The 18,342-nt window shown below is 41.5% G+C and overlaps 2 protein-coding genes across 7 annotated transcripts in view; one reads left to right on the top strand and one right to left on the bottom strand.

Annotated features, from left to right (window-relative positions):
• Nucleotides 1-3,642, top strand: part of herc3 (HECT and RLD domain containing E3 ubiquitin protein ligase 3) — a 42,813-nt gene extending 39,171 nt beyond the window's left edge. The window contains exons 23-24 of one of the 2 annotated variants that reach the window (XM_038271093.1): nt 1,628-1,730; nt 2,079-3,642. In XM_038271093.1, the coding sequence (XP_038127021.1) occupies nt 1,628-1,730; nt 2,079-2,287 (312 nt within the window). In that variant the 3' untranslated portion in view covers nt 2,288-3,642. The remainder of the gene's footprint in view (nt 1-1,627; nt 1,731-2,078) is intronic. The other variant, XM_038271094.1, reaches the window with a different exon arrangement.
• A 3,488-nt stretch (nt 3,643-7,130) lies between these two features.
• Nucleotides 7,131-18,342, bottom strand: part of fam13a (family with sequence similarity 13 member A) — a 70,563-nt gene continuing 59,351 nt past the window's right edge. For 2 of the 5 annotated variants that reach the window (XM_038271071.1, XM_038271072.1), the window contains exons 13-24: nt 14,939-15,083; nt 13,391-13,456; nt 11,897-12,110; nt 11,679-11,823; nt 11,520-11,601; nt 11,223-11,428; nt 11,067-11,150; nt 10,731-10,826; nt 10,281-10,364; nt 9,759-9,946; nt 8,229-8,330; nt 7,131-8,138 (exon numbers count right to left, since the gene is read on the bottom strand). In XM_038271071.1, coding sequence (XP_038126999.1) covers nt 8,015-8,138; nt 8,229-8,330; nt 9,759-9,946; nt 10,281-10,364; nt 10,731-10,826; nt 11,067-11,150; nt 11,223-11,428; nt 11,520-11,601; nt 11,679-11,823; nt 11,897-12,110; nt 13,391-13,456; nt 14,939-15,083 — 1,536 coding nt within the window. In that variant the 3' untranslated portion in view covers nt 7,131-8,014. The remainder of the gene's footprint in view (nt 8,139-8,228; nt 8,331-9,758; nt 9,947-10,280; nt 10,365-10,730; nt 10,827-11,066; nt 11,151-11,222; nt 11,429-11,519; nt 11,602-11,678; nt 11,824-11,896; nt 12,111-13,390; nt 13,457-14,938; nt 15,084-18,342) is intronic. The other 3 variants (XM_038271074.1, XM_038271073.1, XM_038271075.1) reach the window with 3 other exon arrangements.

The raw sequence follows: 18,342 nt of genomic DNA, 5'->3' as shown, positions 1-18,342 counted from the left end.
GTTTCAGAGTAAGAATCCCTGCTTTAGAAGTTTGAGTTGGCCAGAACCGCCAGAACGGGCAACATCAAATCCTACCTGAAACTGCTGGCTAAGGATAGATTAAATACAGTACGATTGTTATTTACTATTGTCCTGAAAACAACTTGGGCTACATGAATAATTAGCAACATTTAAGGGAAAAGGAATCTGGCAACATTTATTTGTCCTCCAGACCCCTGACAATCCAGGGTGCAGACCAGGAAGCATAGTTGTAGTTTAACACACTTCTCTGCAGCTTCTCTACCGTTATCCACTCGTTACTCCATCCAGACAGTGTTTTGCCAACGACCAAAATCAAATAAATGAGAAAACAATCATAAAGGAGTAAATTATGATAATTAAAATTAAAATGTCTAAAATAAAGTGAAAACAATAATATATGGTTTATTTAATACAAGATATTTCAAAAAGTTTGTTAGTTAATAACTTAATTTGTGATAATCAAATTGATTTATGTTCCCTTACAGGAACTTGGCTGCAGCAAGTTGATTATGTGAGCATAAATGAGGCAACTCCCTGTAGTTAATAGATATTCACACACCCAGAAAATCTTGGCAAGGATGGGTTGCTACAATTTTTCAATCTGACTTACTGATTACTCCCAATCCAGTAAATATAACGCTTTTGAACATTTAACTCGTTTTCCCCATCTAAATTGCAAAGCAACAAAACCCCTTCTGATTGTAATTTTCTATCATCCACCAGGTCCTTACTCTGGATTTTTACATCAGCTTTCAGACTTCCCATCTAATTTAGTGTCAAATACCAATGCTGACATCGAAGGTGAAAGCTTAAATGATATCTTTTACTCAATTGGCTTTGTTCAAAATGTGAATAGCCCCACACATTCTCATCTTCCTACTTTGGACCTTGAGCTGACATATGGCATTGAATGTGAAGTAATAACAGCATTTCCTCACAACCCTGTCCTCTCTAACCACGTTTTGATAACCTTCAGGATTACTTTAAGAGTTCTCCTCCCCTAAAAGAAGGTTTCACTTTTGCAGATCATTACCAGATAATGCTGTTATAAATCCACTTTTTATCTCCTCTGTGTCACTGAACAATACTGCAGAGGGAAGACATTTCATTTATTCCCCTTCACAAATTGATGATTCTGTTGACAGTGTTACTAGTTCCCTGCATACTGCCTTAGACGGCATAGCCCATTTGAAAAAGAAAAACTTTAAAAGAAGAAAGCTGGCTCCCTGGTTTAATGCAGAATGGTATCCGGAAGGAACATGTTGGTCGTTTGCATGGAATCCTGTCATACCATGCCAGTGTAATAATATTACCTTGAAAGTAGCTTGGTTAATATCACCGTAGTTGATGTTACTTGGCTCTATGTAGAACCCCTCCAGAAACCGTAACGACCAAGCAGATAAATATTCCTTTAAGTACCCTGTGTGTAATTGCTCTGCACATACCCTGTAAGTACAATTACCCCGGTAAACACACTTTCAAGCCACAATGTGTCACCTTTAGTAAATACACCTCTTAGTATGGTATTTTCAGAGCATCAGGTGTGAACTTCAGCAGGAGCCACATCTGATGCGATCTGATCTGAATGTTTTTTCTCTTGTCGCAGAACGCTGTCTACAAAGGGGAGTACTCCGCCACTCACCCCACCGTCCGATTTTTCTGGGAGGTTTTTCATGAGTTCTCCCTGGAGAAAAAGAAGCAGTTTTTATGTAAGAGTTTTAATTCTTCTTTGGTGGCAAGACTCTCCTGTAGGTTCTCAGTCTGCTTTTCTACACACTGGGCTGTCTGCATTGCAGATTGACTGCTTTTTATTAACCTGTACAGCTTTTGGCTTCCAATAGTACTTTTCTTTATTGCTCGTCCTTCAGTCCACATAAAAAAAAAAACAAATATAAACAACCTGCAGAAATTCTGTAGCTATGAAAAATCTTGATTGTCAAAGTTTCTTTTGAAAACAGTAAAACTGATTTGAAAGGTAGACTGCAAAATGACTTGATGGTAGTTCATCTCTTTCAAATTCATTGGGTTGAAGTGAAACTCTGTCGTCCTTCTTACAGTGTTCCTGACGGGCAGCGACCGCATCCCCATCCACGGCATGGAGAGCCTCCGGATTGTCATCCAGTCCACCACGGCAGAGGAAGACTACCTGCCCGTGGCTCACACTTGCTACAACCTCCTGGACATGCCCCGCTACCAGACCAAAGAGATCCTGCAACGCCGCCTCACTCAGGCTGTGGAGCAGTACGAGGGCTTCAGCCTGGTCTGAGGGGGGACTTTAACGCACTTTAACAGATCTGGGGGAGTAATGGTGGGATGAAGATTGTTTGAGATCCTGAAACTTTGAAGGTTTATGTGCTTATATATCTTTACATTAATTTTACTGCTGGAAATTAGGATTTTATGATTGGAAATAAGTCTAAGTATTTCAATAAAGAGATCGCTGATGGAAATTTGCATGTCTGGACATCAGAAAACAGTAATGGTGAGGAAACCTCTGGATTTTAGCATCGTTTTCCTTCTGCAAATCTGTGTATTTTATATTCCTTAAATTCTATTTTTCACCTTTGAAATGTTCATCTTATTATCCTGAAACAGTATGTTTGCTTTTGTTTTTAATTTATCAAACAGAGTGTTTTATATTTTGATGACTTGAACATGTATATTGTTGGAACACAGCATATGTAATCAAACCTAAAGCTCTGGTGTTTGGGAGGGGCCATAGTAATGCTGATCCTTTAAACCCCGCACACCAGGATGTCCTCGCCTGACATTTAAAGTGGTGGGAGGCAGAGGAGTCTTTGCAGGCTGACGAAGGCTCCAGGGAAACAACCTAATGGTTCATTCCAGTTTAGCTGTAAATTCAGAAACAGCTGACACCTTTTTACTTGCATTCAACAGTGTTGCCTTCTGGAAGGACATGAAGCTGACGTTTAGTCCCTGGGTGTTGTCTGTGTGCTTGTCGGTGGGGGCACCAGGTTCTAGGTGGGAATTTATCTGAAAATACGACGACTGGTTCTGTTCCAGAGAGCTGGATGTGATGCGATATGCCAGCTGCAGGTTCCAGTCGTATGAGTAAAGAGTCAAAGAAGCATGAAGAATGTCCCAAAAATTTCACTTGGAGCTAAATATATTAGAATATTATCAGTTCATGTAATTAGCAGCTATATCAACTAATAGTAACTAAATTTGTCATGATTAACTATTTTAATGACGTGTATATTAAATCGTTGGCAAACATGAGTCTGATCAGATTTAGCTACCATTTGTTCTAGAGCTTTTCCTGATACTCTGTGTATTCCTGAAGTCCAGCCTGTGCGAAATGAGTGATAAAAAGTATATCTTCTCGAGCTACTCAGCAATAACTTGAATCAGCCAAGTTATGTCGTCCAATCTCTGGGTTTACCTTCAAATGACGCTGCATCCTTTGGCTTCAGCTCTGCTGTATGATCACTCATGTTCAACATTCATTTTCACTCACACTGAAGTCCTATGCAAAGGTTAGTGCAGCCCTTGAATTTTATTGTGCTACAGAAAATGTGACTTTTTCTGCATATTTGTCTGAAGGCTATAGAATGTTAGCTGTTCACGCCAAGGTTTCAAATAAAAAACATGAAAGATTTCTGCAGTGTTTGCCTCTATTTTAATTTTGATGGATCTCTGAATGATGACAGTTTGTATTTCTTTTCTTCTCATCTCTGTAAACTAAACCGTTCTGTGACTGTCCGTTTCAGGGCAGCTCATTGGGTTTCCACACACATTTTTTAATCCTCCAGTTTCAGCTGAGGATAAAAATTGAATCTCCAATCATTTTGATGTCGCTCAATTGATGAATATATGGATGAGTTTAATTCTTGTAAATCATCCTGTTGGATGTAGAAGCTTTTAAGCCAATAAACTGATATTGAGGTTATTAAGATGAGAGCAGCTGGGAGGCGGGGCTAAGTGTAGGGTCAGGCCTGTCTTGGCTTTAATGGAGCACAGGGTTGCTGGTTACTCCATGGTTAGATCTTTCAAGGAGGATTTTTCATCCCTTCATCAGAGGTTGAGGGAAGAAAAATGTATAAAACTTCAACTGGCTGCTTCAACAGCCTTTACAAAAGGATGTTATTGCATCTTTCTGTGCTTTTCTGACTGGTTGTACCCTTTTAATCTAACTGTTAGTCCTGCCATTGAAACTGTGCTCTGCCTGCTACTATCCAGACTAATCAGCTGCTTTTACCACGCCTGGCTGTCTTTGTTATTCCAGAACCAAACAAGCTCATCGATGTAATGAAATGTAGAGAAAACTTTATGGCCTTGTATAATGTGTGCACACAAAATGAGGCATAAATCCAATGCATTGGACCTCATATGTGTTGAATTTGGCTGCAAGTTGTTAACACTACATTCCAATTATTATTGAGATGTGTTATGCGGCATCCGACATGAGCATAACTGGGACTATTGCGCTAATTAATAACAAATTTTGACCAGATGGACGGTAATGAATTACAAATTCAAAAGTGTGAGGTTAGGCTTACTGTGAAGGAAATTGCAAATTAATTGGAAAAACTGCAATCTAGCAGAAATATAAGGAAGAAAATGTTGTTAATGTTGACACATGATACAATACAGGTGTAAAATACTCTTGAAGACTTTACTGAAGTGTTAAAAGATGTGAAAAATGTACAAACTTCTTTGTTGGATTTGCCACCTTGTGTTTAAAGGGAAAAACACGACATAAAACTTAAAGCAAAAATGTTGTCTATTGATGAGTGCTTTGTTATAAACTAACAGGTGGGTTGCGTGTGACGAGGGATGTGCAAAGAAAAGGATTTTGTAGATGACATTAATCCAGAGGACAGAATTTCTAATATCAGTAAACAAGCAAGCCATGGAAGCTATAAAAGTGGCAGGTCAAGCCTCAAATCATTTGCAGTCAGAAAGGCTGAGGCAAAAAGGGCAGCACTTGTGTTTCATGCTGCAAATTTACCAGCAAATATAATTTGGATGAGCAGGAAGTGCAGCTGAGGAGAAAGAGAGCAGCTTGACCTGGAAACCAAAATAGCTGCATCCACAGCAAAGTTGGCAGTATTACAAGCCTTAGATGAAAATGGTTCTTCTAATGACCCTTCTAATGAAATGCTTTCCTAAAGGGAGAAAGGGAAAACGGAGTCCTTCAAGATGTTAAATCCTATAGAAAAGTAACATAATTCTGAAACAAGGAAAAAAAGCAGAACTATGGGATTCAACAAAATTGCCATCACCGCCTCATAAAGGTCTGTTAAAGGATGTGGGACCCAGGGAGACAAAAAAAGGGGTAAAAGCATCACTGAGGTATGACTATAAATACGATTCAGCCGACCGGCAAAATGTTCTGCGCATATCAAAGCAATTTCAACATCAACTAACAGCTACTGATCCTACAAGCAAGTTGGTGCAAATCATTCAGGAGATGTACTGACCATCATGTGCAGACAAAATAAAATAACAGCAGCTCTTGTGCAACAGCAGCATCTAACAACACCACCACCACGGGATTGATGGGGATCCTTTCTCATACAAAACATTTACAAAGACCTTTAAGCAAGAAGTGGAGGAAAAGCAAATTGTCTTTATTATTTGGAGCTGTTCACTAGACGGCAAATAATTTTATTTAACAATCAACCAGGCCTGTATTATTTAATTAGGATGATAAATGAACCTCTCCCTGGATTGATTGTAGACTATTCCTGACATTTAGATCAGAAGCTCACCTCTATATCAGGACAGATATATTGCTTGTCTGATAACTTTTAAATAATTAATACTATGGTTTTTGCTGTAAATTGCCCACATTCACCAAATGTCATGATGTTAATTCAACCGTGAGATCCCTAAAATATGTTTGATGTGATTAGATGTGGTAAACATTGTCTGCAGTGTATGCTTTGATTTTAAAGGCACCCAAAAAACAACAATATCCTGAAAACTGATTGTTTTCTGGGTTAGATAGTTAGCAGAATAAATAAGAAATAAAAAGGTTAGAAAAGATACAATCAGATTTTTATCACTTTTGGCTAACTAATTAAAATTTTAAACTATTATTTAGGCAACGGTTTATATTTTTGAGTCGTTTATTTGTGGATTTTAATTATGGCGGGAATGGTCCTCCGTTCTTATTGAAACAGAAATCAGTTTAAAGTCTTTGCAAAACAGTTTATTCAGGGCTTTCTACTGTAGTCTATATCTCTTGGTGTGCCTGCTAACATGTTTTTATTATGTTATTTTATATACTCTAATAATCCCAGAGGGAAATTACTTCTCTGCATTTAACCCATCCCCATTGTGTCGCGGGGCAGCCAGTGTGGGGTTAAGGGTCTTTCTCAGGGAGTCTGTGGGAGTGGGGGATCGAACTAACAACCTCAGGATTCAAAGCCCTATGCCCTAACCACTAGACGGCCCTAACCACTGTGTTAGTTCTCAGTTGTCATGGCAACCACTAAACAGGTTTGATCAATTTTCACAGGCTTCTTTTCAGCTTGAAGCTCAAAATGATAAAACTTTAACCCTTTATAGGGCACAGCCAATGGTGTTATTGGAATCCAGGACAAGAACTTATTTTCTTTGTAACATTAAAAAATTTGGATATTTTGATGGTAAAAATCTATGTCAATGTAATGACAAGAAACGGCAACTTGCCTGAATATATTACGAAAAATAACAAAAGTGCTTCTATAAGAAATTCATGAAAAACACTTCTTTCACTGAGAGTGAAAGAAAAATGTTTTTTGGCACAACATAACCTTAGACGCATTAATGAAGATACTCGCACTTGTTATATTTTTTAGTTTATAAAGCTAAATATAATTGTTAACTAGGCTTATTAACTCTACTTTTTAACTTTTCAATCAGCTTTTTACCTTTTTATTGACTTGTTAACTTTTTTTTACGTAATTTACAGTAGGTAATATATCGTTCAAGTGCTCATCTAATTGGTCAAATGCAAAAATAAGATGTACAGCCATGTAGCAGGATCTTTGCTGAATGGCTGGATATAGATCTTGCGCTTCTAGACCTATGCAAGTGATCAAAAATAGTTACTTGCCCTATAAAGGGTTAAGAAAAAATAAAAAGTTTAAGGCAAAAAATATCAGTAAAAATACAATTTAATTCATATTATGTACAAAATACATTTTTATGTACTAAAATGTACACACTCAGGAGCCTGACCAGTGTTTACACTAAGTGAAAACAAAATGTACACAGGTAATCATCCATTGTAGTAGGAAAGGAGAGAAGTAGTTGCTCACAGGACCGTAAACAAACGTAGTGATCTGAGTTCACAGAAAGACAAACAGGCAGTCAGGTCATCTGCTTTAAACAGTGTATGGAAACACTAAAGTGATCAGCTTATCTGACAAAGCAAAAAGCATATAGAAAAACAGCCCATTAGATGCTGAAGTGGTCACCAGAATGAGCAGATGATCAGTGCTTTTAAAATGCAATGTGTGGTTGTAGTGAAAGACAAATCAATTTATGTTCATTAGCAAGCATCTGATTAAACTTCTAAAGAAGCATAATTAACATTTTTCTTTAAAGTAGACGATGGAACCAAACTAAAACGGCAGAAACTATTCATTTGGTGAAGAGTGATAAACACAGTAACATCTCCCTTAGAAAAATAGGCATAAATACGCATCTTCATCACAAAACCCTTCAAAAAAAGTTGCAACAATTGCATGACTTTCTAAATAATATTAGGATTTTACTTTAAGCATTTCTACAGTTTAATATGAGACAAATTGTCTTAAATCTTTCAAATGAATAAAAATAAATTATCGGTGATTATTTGTGCGTCTGAGAAAGTCCTTGCTTCAAAGTTCTGAGGAAGAACTTCAGGAGAAACAGGTGGTCTCGTGTGTTTCCAGAGCAGCGCGTTGTTCCCAGTTTATTCCAATGGTGAGATGTGCTGGTATCGCAGGAAACTGAGCACCAGTACTAGTAGAGTTAGTCTATTTTTATTTATATTGTTTCAAATGAACTTGGTTGAGTCTCTTTTGCTGATGAGGACTTCCAGCAGTCGCAGTTTGGCTTTCACATGTTTGTATTCGTGGTATTCGTCTGCAAGTGGCGAGCGGTCCTCTTTCTGGACGGTTCTGTGAAACAACACGATAGCAGACATGAGTAAATGCAGCTCCCATGTAAAGGAGTAAAGCCTTGCTTGGGTTAACATGCCAGAATCTTACCTTCCATTTTTTTGGAAGAATTGCTCCTCAAACTCTTTCAGGTTCTTGCGGAGCCTCTTCTTTTCCTCTCTCGTCTCTTGAAGCTGCTCTACCAGTTCCTGCCTGTGAAGGAGATAAAAAAGGTCTAAATGATCTGCAGCTTGTTAATATACATGGAACTGTTGTCTAAAACCAGTAAACATATTTTTCTTAAGCTGATTGCAGGAAGGCCGTAAAAAGGATCCATTAGCAAGTCTCCTGCTAACTTCATTTACTCCAAAGACTGAAGGTACAGGATTTCAAAGGCAAAGCCTTTTTAACCCTTTGTTAGCATCTCAAAACAAAAACTTTGCTGAGAACAGAAAAAGAGGAATGACAAAAATAACCTAATGAGTTTAGAGCCTGATCTGATGTCACTGCACAAGTTCATCTCATCAGCCTATTTGCATACAATTTATACAGAAAAACCACCAGATTGGCATTGAATTAACTTGAGGAAACTGTACTGAAAATGATTTATTCATATCCTTAATCATGAACTATATATATCATGTAAGATGTTAATGATACACATTTAAAAATCTCAATATTATTAATGTAGATCTAAGGTCATATTCATTTATATCAATTAAACTGTTACCGGTTAATAAGGTAATTATACAATTACTTTGATTTATATAAAAAAAAAACTTAATTATGTAGAAAACTCATTGTTTGCATTGCTAATCAGAACAATTATGGAAAGCACTTTGGTTTGAAACTTTCACAAAAACTGGCGTGATTGTATTTGCCTTCTTATTTCACTCTTTAGATAATAACTTATTCATCCGCTGCATTTAAACACAAAATAATCCCGAAAAAATGCTCTACCAGAAGTTTTTTGATCCATGGGGAAATTAGCGGATTGTGCTTCTGGGATAAAAAAAAGAAAAATAATAATGTGACAGTCTTAACTTGGGCTGCAACTAAAGATTATTCTGCTAATAGATGAATCAATTGATTACTTCTTTATTAATAATCTGTATGACAGGAAAAAGGTTCCTTAAAAGAGAATTAAACAAGAATTTAAACCAAGTGAAGCTATAAATATTCCACTTGAGGGGTTCTGGATTTATTCACAGAAAAAAAGTGAGGTCACTAACTTTAATAGTTATTCTTTTAATGAGTTATGAGTAAAAAATAAGTAATTTTAGAACCATAATTACATTATTTATGGGAACCTGGATGTATATCTGGTTGCACATGCTTCAATGAGCTGATGGTCTGGATCTATTAACTATTCAGGTGTATTTTTCTGCTTGAATAACTGCTGGCCCATGTAGCCATTGGCTTTGATAGCTGTTAGCATGAACCATAGGCTCAGATTCTCCAAACTCAGATCTCTGACTGTTCTTGACTGCTGAGAAACTACTGATCAAAGAGAAACTACTCCACACCCTAAGCTTCAAAAAGTAACCAGTTTTTATTGGGTGCTAAAATAGGATCAGAATTTAGTTCCGATGTTTTATTACGTCCAGTAAAGTGGTAAAAACAGCAGGCTCGTTCACTTACATGGTGGCAGAGTGCAGGTTGGACAGCCCCATGTCTGTCGTGGTTTTAGAGGGTGAAAGGTCGTCTACGGGGGAAATGAAACCGTCCACTTCTTCGTCCATGAAGCTGAAAACGCTGAGCTCGGGCTGAATGTTCTCCATAAAAGGATTGTTTGTGTCTCCGTCATCCTCCGAGCCGTCCTCTTCCTCCTGAGAGGAGAAACAAAACGGCGTGGTTAATGAAAAAGCAGAGCAGGACAAAGGGTTAAATGTGAACCACTTCAGACGGGTTTAGACATGGAGGATCATGCAGGGTTAGTCCCTAAATCATTGTTTGTACCCATTAGTCTGTATGAATGGAAGGAGAACATGGTTCTCTAGGTTTTCATCAGTCAACATTAAATTATTCAAACATGAACAGCTGCTGATTAAACAGCTGAACTGATGCTGATGGCAGGAAGCAGGCAGCTGCCCAATCAACAGGCACCAACTATCTCCATCAGAGGGGAGGATGGGGGGGATAACAGCGGCAGCAGGTCTTCACCTTGATATCGTCGAAGAAGAGAGCAGTTTCCCCCTCGATTATGGGCTGAAGGAGGGGGCCGCGGCGCTTGCTGGAGGGGGAGCCCTGTGGTGACGGTCAAGAAGGGAGGGATTAACCACAGCTGGATGCTAAAAGCACCAGGAGACACAGCTGGCTGATTTGAATGAAAAGTCACAGAGTGGAGCTTGGATCTGCACCTGTGCAACTAAATAACATCAAATTATAATAGAAATGTTTTTTTGTTTTTTTTTATTTCCTCTGTTTAAGGGTCTAAAGTTCCTCGGAAAGATCCTCTGTGATCCTTTGATCTGTTAAATCTGGACTTAAAGGCTTGGGAAGGTAACAACACGTCGTGGCGTGACAGCCACGTGTTCTGGCAGAAGGCAGCATCCAGGATTAGGCGTGTGCAGACGTGCATAGTGTGTGCTGAGAGGAGGGAACAGGACTTACGATGACGGGGATGGTGGAGGCCCTGCAGAGGATCTGCTTCACCAGACGGTATCTGTCATACAGTGGCTTCATGATCTGCCGCTCATTCTTGGTCACCTGGAGCAGAAACACTTCCTGTTAGTTTTCCCCACATTTCTGAGTAAACCAGATAAAACCAGATGTCTGCGGAGGTTTTTAAGGCTCTGAAGCTACATTCAAAATGCTGATCCATTAGGACAGCTATGAATCGGACCAAGGAGCATTTTTCTCTCCAGGGACCCGCTGGTCTTATGCTTTTATTGGTCTATAATTATAAATTCATGATGTTTGTAGAGGTTGGGATGGAAGAAGACTCACAGGCCGTCCATGGATGCCCTCATATTGGAGAAGAGCCTTCTGCAGGGCGACCTTCTCGGCTCCGATTTGGTCCCGTGTCATATCCTGCCAAAGGAGAAAAAGTCAGAACTGCTTCGGTTTCTTTAAACGTTCGTCGTTGGATCTTCTCGGTTTTACCTTGATGTCCTCTGGTCGGTTCATCTCCTCCCGCTTCTCCTGCAGCTTCTTCAAGATGGAGTCCAGGGTGCTCTCCACTGGAGGCTTGGGAGCCTTCTCCTGCTGGGGCTTCTTGTCCAGCTGGGAGCCAAAGCTTTTTGGCAGCGTGTTGCTGCGCTGGCGGGTCACAGGGGTTAGGTCCTCCTCAGATTTGATCAGCTTACGTTCTGGAGAGAGAAGAGGAGACAGATATCTGAGGTAGCATCTCAAAGATCAACCTTCCGGTTGTTTGCTGACTTCTCCCACGCTTCTTTGTACCTTTTAGCTCTTTCCGGAGTCGGGCCAGCTCGTTGAGCCACCTCAGCACCTCTGGGTTTGCAGCTTTGTCGCTGTGGGACGGCTGGAAATGAGAGGACGATGAGCTTTTGTGATCAGAACCAAATCTTGGTTTCTGGGTTCTTCATCAGAACTACATACCCTGTATTTCCTCTCGTCTTCAAACTTCTCCTCAAACCTCTGGATCTTTTTCTTCAGAACATGAATCCTCTTGGTGAGCTGGGCGGAGGTCAGCAGCTCCTCCTTCTCATCATCACAGGAGCCCAGCGATGAGCTCCGTCTGCGACTGAGAGACAAAATCACACCTTCAACCTCTGGTCTCCTTCACCTGCAGCCACGCAGGCAAACCTCCGTCCTACCTGATGAAGGAGTGAGCGTTCGGCGGAGAAGGAGGCACCTCGGTGTCGTCCAGGTACTGCTGGCTGTGTCCGTAGGCGTAGAAACGAGGAGACACGAGAGGATCGCTGTCCTCCTCCACCAGCTGGCGGATGAGGCGTCCCCCAGCGTGGGGGGACAGCCGGGCCTCCTCGCGGTCCATGCTTTCCCTCTGCAGCGGGCACGCTGGGATCGGTTCTGAGAAAACACAAGTTTGACTCTGATGTGGGGGAATTGATGGGATTTGGACATATTCCATTAATGGTTCTGAGGCAGAACATTTCTCACCCCAAGAAACCACTAGCTTTTATTTTGAAAGCAGGTAAACAGGAAATGGAATTAGAGAAAAGGGGGCAGGACCCCTTGGTACTCGAGGACCAGAGCCTCCACATGGCCACAAGCTTAACGCCAGCACCATCCCTGCAACCACATAATAATAATTGAACTTTTGGAGAAATTTACCTCTGCATTTAACCCTTTCCCCTTTGGGAGCAGTGGGCTGCCATCGTGGGGCGCCCGGGGAGCAGTGTGGGGTTAAGGGTCTTTGCTCTGAGACCCAGAGTGGCAGTCTTAAGGAGTGGGGCTCGAACTCAGAACCTCAGGATTCCAAGCGCTGTGCCCTAACCACTAGGCCCCCATGATGACCGTTTAAAGAACATAACAAAAAAATACCAGAGTAAGATGCCTGCACAGTGGCGCCACCTAGGAGGCATCACTGGAACATGCTTCCTGTTCTTTATCAATTAAACAATTAATTTAAAAACTGAAAAGAGTTTTGTTAGAAGTGAAACAGATCAGAACCAAACATTGGATCATGCCTTATACTGTAAACCCAGAAGCTCCGCCATCCTCCGCCCGCTGGAGGAAGGCCAAGCGGATCCCCTGACGACCACTGAGCTTTTAACGGGAGGAGAAGGTCAGGCCTCCATCCCTGCTGGGACGTTTGTTTTTTAGAGACAGTTGCTGATTCTGGGCCAGCATTTCAGACAGATGGAAAACCCGGAAAACTCAGAGACCTGATGGAGGATGAGAAGAAGAAGAGCAGGGGGTGGAAGCTGCTGGGATGAACCTCCAGAGGAACACGGCAGATCTGCCATGTTTTCTTAGCTAGGGGAAGACTTGGCCCAAACTGGAAGAGGTCCAGCTCAGATTTCAGCACCAGAATCCTGCAGGTTTTTGTCCTCTTGGACTCGGGTCATATTATATATTGAGCGGGGGGCCCTGTGGCGGGTCAGCGGGTTTGAAACTCCATCACAGCCTGTCCTGTTAGGCTCCATGGCATTTTGAATTAATCCCTTAAATCAACCAATGGTTCGGGATTAACTAGATTAATGAAACCAGAAACCCGCCTCTGGTCCATTCTGATACTGGCTGGTTCTGTTCCAGATCGTTCAAGCATGTTGCTGTGCAGAGGAGAAGGTCAGACAAACAGCTGCGCCTTTCTCTGCTGTAATTACTCTGATGGCGGCAGGACTTACCATCACAGCAACTGGGATGGAAAACACTTTGGAAGTCGAGGAGACAGGAGTTGGGAAAAGGGGGATCTACAGGAACAAAGAGAGAAAGGAGAGATGGACACAGTGAAGAATGAGGTGAAAGAGAGACTACAGCACCACACGGCAGCTCATAACAGCCCCTAGTGGCAAAAAGGCTGCAGAAAAACACCCTTTGATTAAACACAGAACATTAGAACCCAGAACCTGCTGGGTTCTGGGAATGATGCACTGCATGGCCCCAGTTAGAGTTTCTAACAAGTCCTTCCTTAGAACCACTGATTACTCTGACTTCAACAGATCGTACCACATTTCTACACTGTGTACACAGTACTATAAAACCTATACGGACCTACAGAACCTATATGAACCTGCGGAATCGATATGGACCTACATTAACCCACAGACCCTACTTGGACCTAAAGATCTGATATGGACCTACAGGAACCTACAGAACCTATACAGACCCACAGAACCTATATGGACCTACAGAACCTCAATGGACCTAAACGGAGTCTCAGAAACTAGAGATTGACAGAAAGAAAATGGTGAAAAGGAGAGAAGGAGGAATTAAAGGATGAAGGAAGGAAAACAAGCAAGGGAGGAAGGATGCTGAGGGGAAAGGAGGGAAAACTTTTAGATGAAGGTCATGATGTTTGACTTTCCAGAAGCATTTTTCTTCCTGTTCCAAACTTGAAACCAAGCAGTTGCTGAGGACTGCAGGTCAGCTGGCTGAAGGGGGCATTTAGAAAGCGTGCACTGATCTCCTCCTGCAGCAGGAGGTCGATCTGAAGCTCTGAGCTTCAGCTGGAGAGCAGCAGTGGGGGTGGGGGGGTCCAGTATTTTTCCAGGTTTGACCATCCAAGACAGACAGACAGACAGACATGAGGCTGCAGCATAGCTAACAGGAAACTGGTAAGCATCAGCAGGCGGAACCGGAACAAAAAGCCAGTCAGAACAGCGTGTTCCCTGAATGTTCTCTGAAAGTTTCCTGAATGTTCTCCCAAGGATTCTGCATCTTATTCATCTCTTTAAAATGTTTTGGTGGGAAACTGAGAACAGTCACACAGAACCAGGCCAGCAACTTCCTGTCTGCAGCACCAGATGGATGCAGGAAAAAAAACACACACAAAAAAAAACAAAGAAACCAGAAGATCAGGAACATTCAGAGAGGGAGAGGAGGAGGAGCAGCAATCTACTCTGAATTGTTTCACTTTTCTGATAAGTAAACTCAAGTTTTCTCTCATCAGAATAATGGAAACATTTCAGAGAGCTTTCCATAGAGTCCATCTGTGAGCACCATTATCAACCCTGAGCCGAACCGAAGCTCCCATCTAACGGTTCTGGCTGAAAGCTGCAGGTGGTTGAGCCAAACAGACCTCAAACTGCAGCCTTTTACTCTGTGATCCAATGCAAAGTGGTCTGATTCTGCAGCGGAGGGAGCTGGAGGCCCAGAGAGGACTGGTTCTGTTCAGCTGCAGAACCACAGTTAGAGCTGCAGCCATGAAATGAAGGAAGGAAGCGAAGCCTCACCTCCCCAGCTGCTGTTCTCGGTCAGAGCTGTCAGGTCCAGACGGGGAACGTCGTCTCGGTCCGGTTCCGAGGCGCGAACCTCTCCCCCTCCGATCCTTCCCACGTCACAAGCGACGGGCGATTCCTGGATCTTCATCCTTAACGTCTGAACAACCATGAAGAGAAGAAAATAGCCTTCAGTCCAACAACAACAACCTGCAGGCTGGGGGGGGGGGGGGGACACACACTCTATAAGAGGAACAGAGAGGGGCGGGGCTCGAATTCTGATTGGCTGCAGAGGAAAAACAAAAACATCCGCCCACCGGAGCGCTGCTAAATCTGATTGGGTACAATCTCTTTAGCCCCGCCCTGTTTGAAGCCAGTATGTCACTCCTTCCCCAAAGTAGTTTTCCTATACCCACGGTATGGCAAGCCAATATAAGATATAATACGGCAAGTCAAGATCAGATATATTCACAGAGCAAACGTATTTACTTGTCAATATAAAACAAAACGAATTTCACAGAGTAGAGAGCGAAAAAGAAACACAAAAAGAAACAGAGAGAAAAATATGTAAAACATTGCATATGCAACCAGTGCCAGTCCCTGTGTGTGTGTGTGTTTTTTTTGTATACATTTTTTTTTTTATTGAACTTAATTGATCTCACATTGGAGAAATGTATGTCTGTATTTAACCTATACCCTGGGGGAGCAGTGGGCTGCCATCGTGGGGCGCCCGGGAGCAATCACAGGTCTTTGCTCAGAGACCCAGAGTGGCAGTCTGTGGGAGTGGGTTTCAAACTCAGAACCTCTGGATTCCAAGCTCTATGCCCTAACCACTAGGCCGTTACTATTTGTCACATTGAGGGAACTACTATGAATAAATCGTAGCACACCATAAGGACTGACTGCTTTAGCCTGGCCACCATGGTTAGACTTCGACAGATTTATTTAGTCATTGTGTCTACATGAGTGTATACATAAATACATTTTGTTTAAAACAGCTCTAGACAATTTCATTTTTTAAAGTGCAGACTTGATAAACAGTAATAAATACATAAAAATAGTAATATCAACATACTGACTGTATATTTACAGTTCTAACATAAATTTTTTTTCTTTTTTTTAAATTAAATAACATAACCCATTTCACACAACATTCAGAAGTCTAATGGCAGTGGGAAAGAAACTGTTCTGGAATCTGCTGGACCTGCATCAGATGCTTTAAAGTCTCTTCCCAGAGGGCAGCAGAGAGAACAGTCCATGGTGGGGGTGTGAGGGGTCATTTATGAATTTACGGGCTCGGGACACGCAGCGCTGGGATGAAACGTCTTTAATGGAGGGAAGAGGAGCCCCGATGCAACGGTTACAAGCTCTATTTTAGGGTTAGGTGTTAGGTTTAGGACCAAGGTGTGAATTGAGTTTAGGTTAGTACTAAGGCCCCGTCCACACGAAGTCAAAACGAACACGAAACGCTGATATTTTCCAAAACGTTTGCCGTAAAGACGGAGACGTAAAATAAATGTGATCATCCACACGAATGCATGAAAACGCTGCAAAATGTATGCCAGGCCTGTAAGTGGCGCTGTGGTGCCAAAGCAAAAATAAGCGACGAAATGTTGGGCACGCGCACTAATATTTATACATGGTTGCCCTGCGGGTCCATTTTCGTGGTTCAGTCAAATTCAGGTGCTGAACTATGTCGTCGATATTGCTCTGTTCTTCCTGGAGATATTCCAGAAGAAGAAGATTCTGTTGTAAGCCCGACAGCAGGGTGAGTAGCATTAGCAGCAACGGCGCCATTGTTGTTGTGATACTGGTCGCGCATGCGTGTTTAGAGGCGACGCTATGACGCATGCTTGTAAAAAAAAAATGCGGTTAGAGCGTAAAGATGGAAACGCGAAAACGGCGTTTCGAAATCTTCCCACTCTGAAGGCTGAATAAAAAAAAAATTTGTGCGTTTAGGCCAGGGTTTGACTTCGTGTGGACGGGGCCTAAGGTATGAACCCGTAATGGTTAGGTGTAGGATAAGGGTCACTGTTAGGCTGTAGAAGTCACCTACAAAGGAATGGAATTAAATGGAAAGTCCCAACCAGAGTAGTAAAATCAGACTATCTATTTAGGATTGTTTATGGTATATTTACTAACCCTGTGAGGGCCAAAATGCCTTATGGGGACTGAAGGCTGGTCGTTATGTAGTGGACCCCCATTTCTAACATTAGGGAGTGAGTTTAGAGATATCTTGTAAATTAACTTTAGGTTAAGGGAAGGAATCAACTAGTAATGGTTTGGGGTTAGGAATAGAGTGGTAATGGTTAAGCTTAGACTTAGGTTAGATGAAGAACACACTTAATGAGTCTCCCCATCCTGCCAAATGTCTAAGGCAGTTTCAGAGAATCAAAGGTCCTTTTTTCATGAGATTCTCATGTTTCAAGCTGAACCAGGTTCATGATTTGGGAAGAATTTTAAACAGGACTATATATAAAAAGAAAAAACGTGAGGAAGAGAAGTGAAAAGTAATGGAAAGAGTGAAGTGAATTGGAGGAAGTAAAGTCAGGGTGAGCTGCCTGATCGGGCCTGCATTCACCCCTGCCTTATGCTTAGGTTAGGGTGTTGGAGGGAAACAATTTATAGTCTCAATAGAAATACAAACTTGAATGTCTGTGTGTGTGAGTGTGTGTGTACTCCTGTGTTGGTGGGGCAGTCTTTTCCAATTTCACAATCAAAGTGAGGACATTGCCAGTTCTCTCTTCCTTTTTGCTAACAGTGACTAAAGTAGGAATTGGGTTCAGGTTCAGGTGAGGCGTGCTTTGGTTAGGTTTAGGTTTATTGTCAGGGTTTGGGTGTGGAAACAACTGAAAATCAATGGAAGTCAACACATGCTCCTCACTGCTGATTACAATGTATAAACTGATTGATGGGTATAACATCAGTATGAACAAATATATATATATATATATATATATATATATATATATATATATATATATATATATATATATATATATATATATATATATATACACTCACTGGCCACTTTATAAGGTACACCTATCCAACTGCTCGTTAACACTTAATTTCTAAGCAGCCAATCACATGGCGGCAACTCAGTGCATTTAGGCATGTAGACATGGTCAAGACAATCTCCTGCAGTTCAAACCGAGCATCAGTATGGGGAAGAAAGGTGATTTGAGTGACTTTGAACGTGGCATGATTGTTGGTGCCAGAAGGGCTGGTCTGAGTATTTCAGAAACTGCTGATCTACTGGGATTTTCACGCACAACCATCTCTAGGGTTTACAGAGAATGGTCCAAAAAAGAAAAAAACATCCAGTGAGCGGCAGTTCTGTGGGCGGAAATGCCTTGTTGAAGCCAGAGGTCAGAGGAGAATGGCCAGACTGGTTCAAGCTTATAGAAGGGCAACAG

Source organism: Cyprinodon tularosa, unplaced genomic scaffold, assembly GCF_016077235.1.
Source record: "Cyprinodon tularosa strain WSP-4 unplaced genomic scaffold, ASM1607723v1 ctg79, whole genome shotgun sequence".
Classification (NCBI taxonomy): Eukaryota; Metazoa; Chordata; class Actinopteri; order Cyprinodontiformes; family Cyprinodontidae; genus Cyprinodon; species Cyprinodon tularosa.
This window is presented reverse-complemented; position numbering and strand designations above follow the sequence as displayed.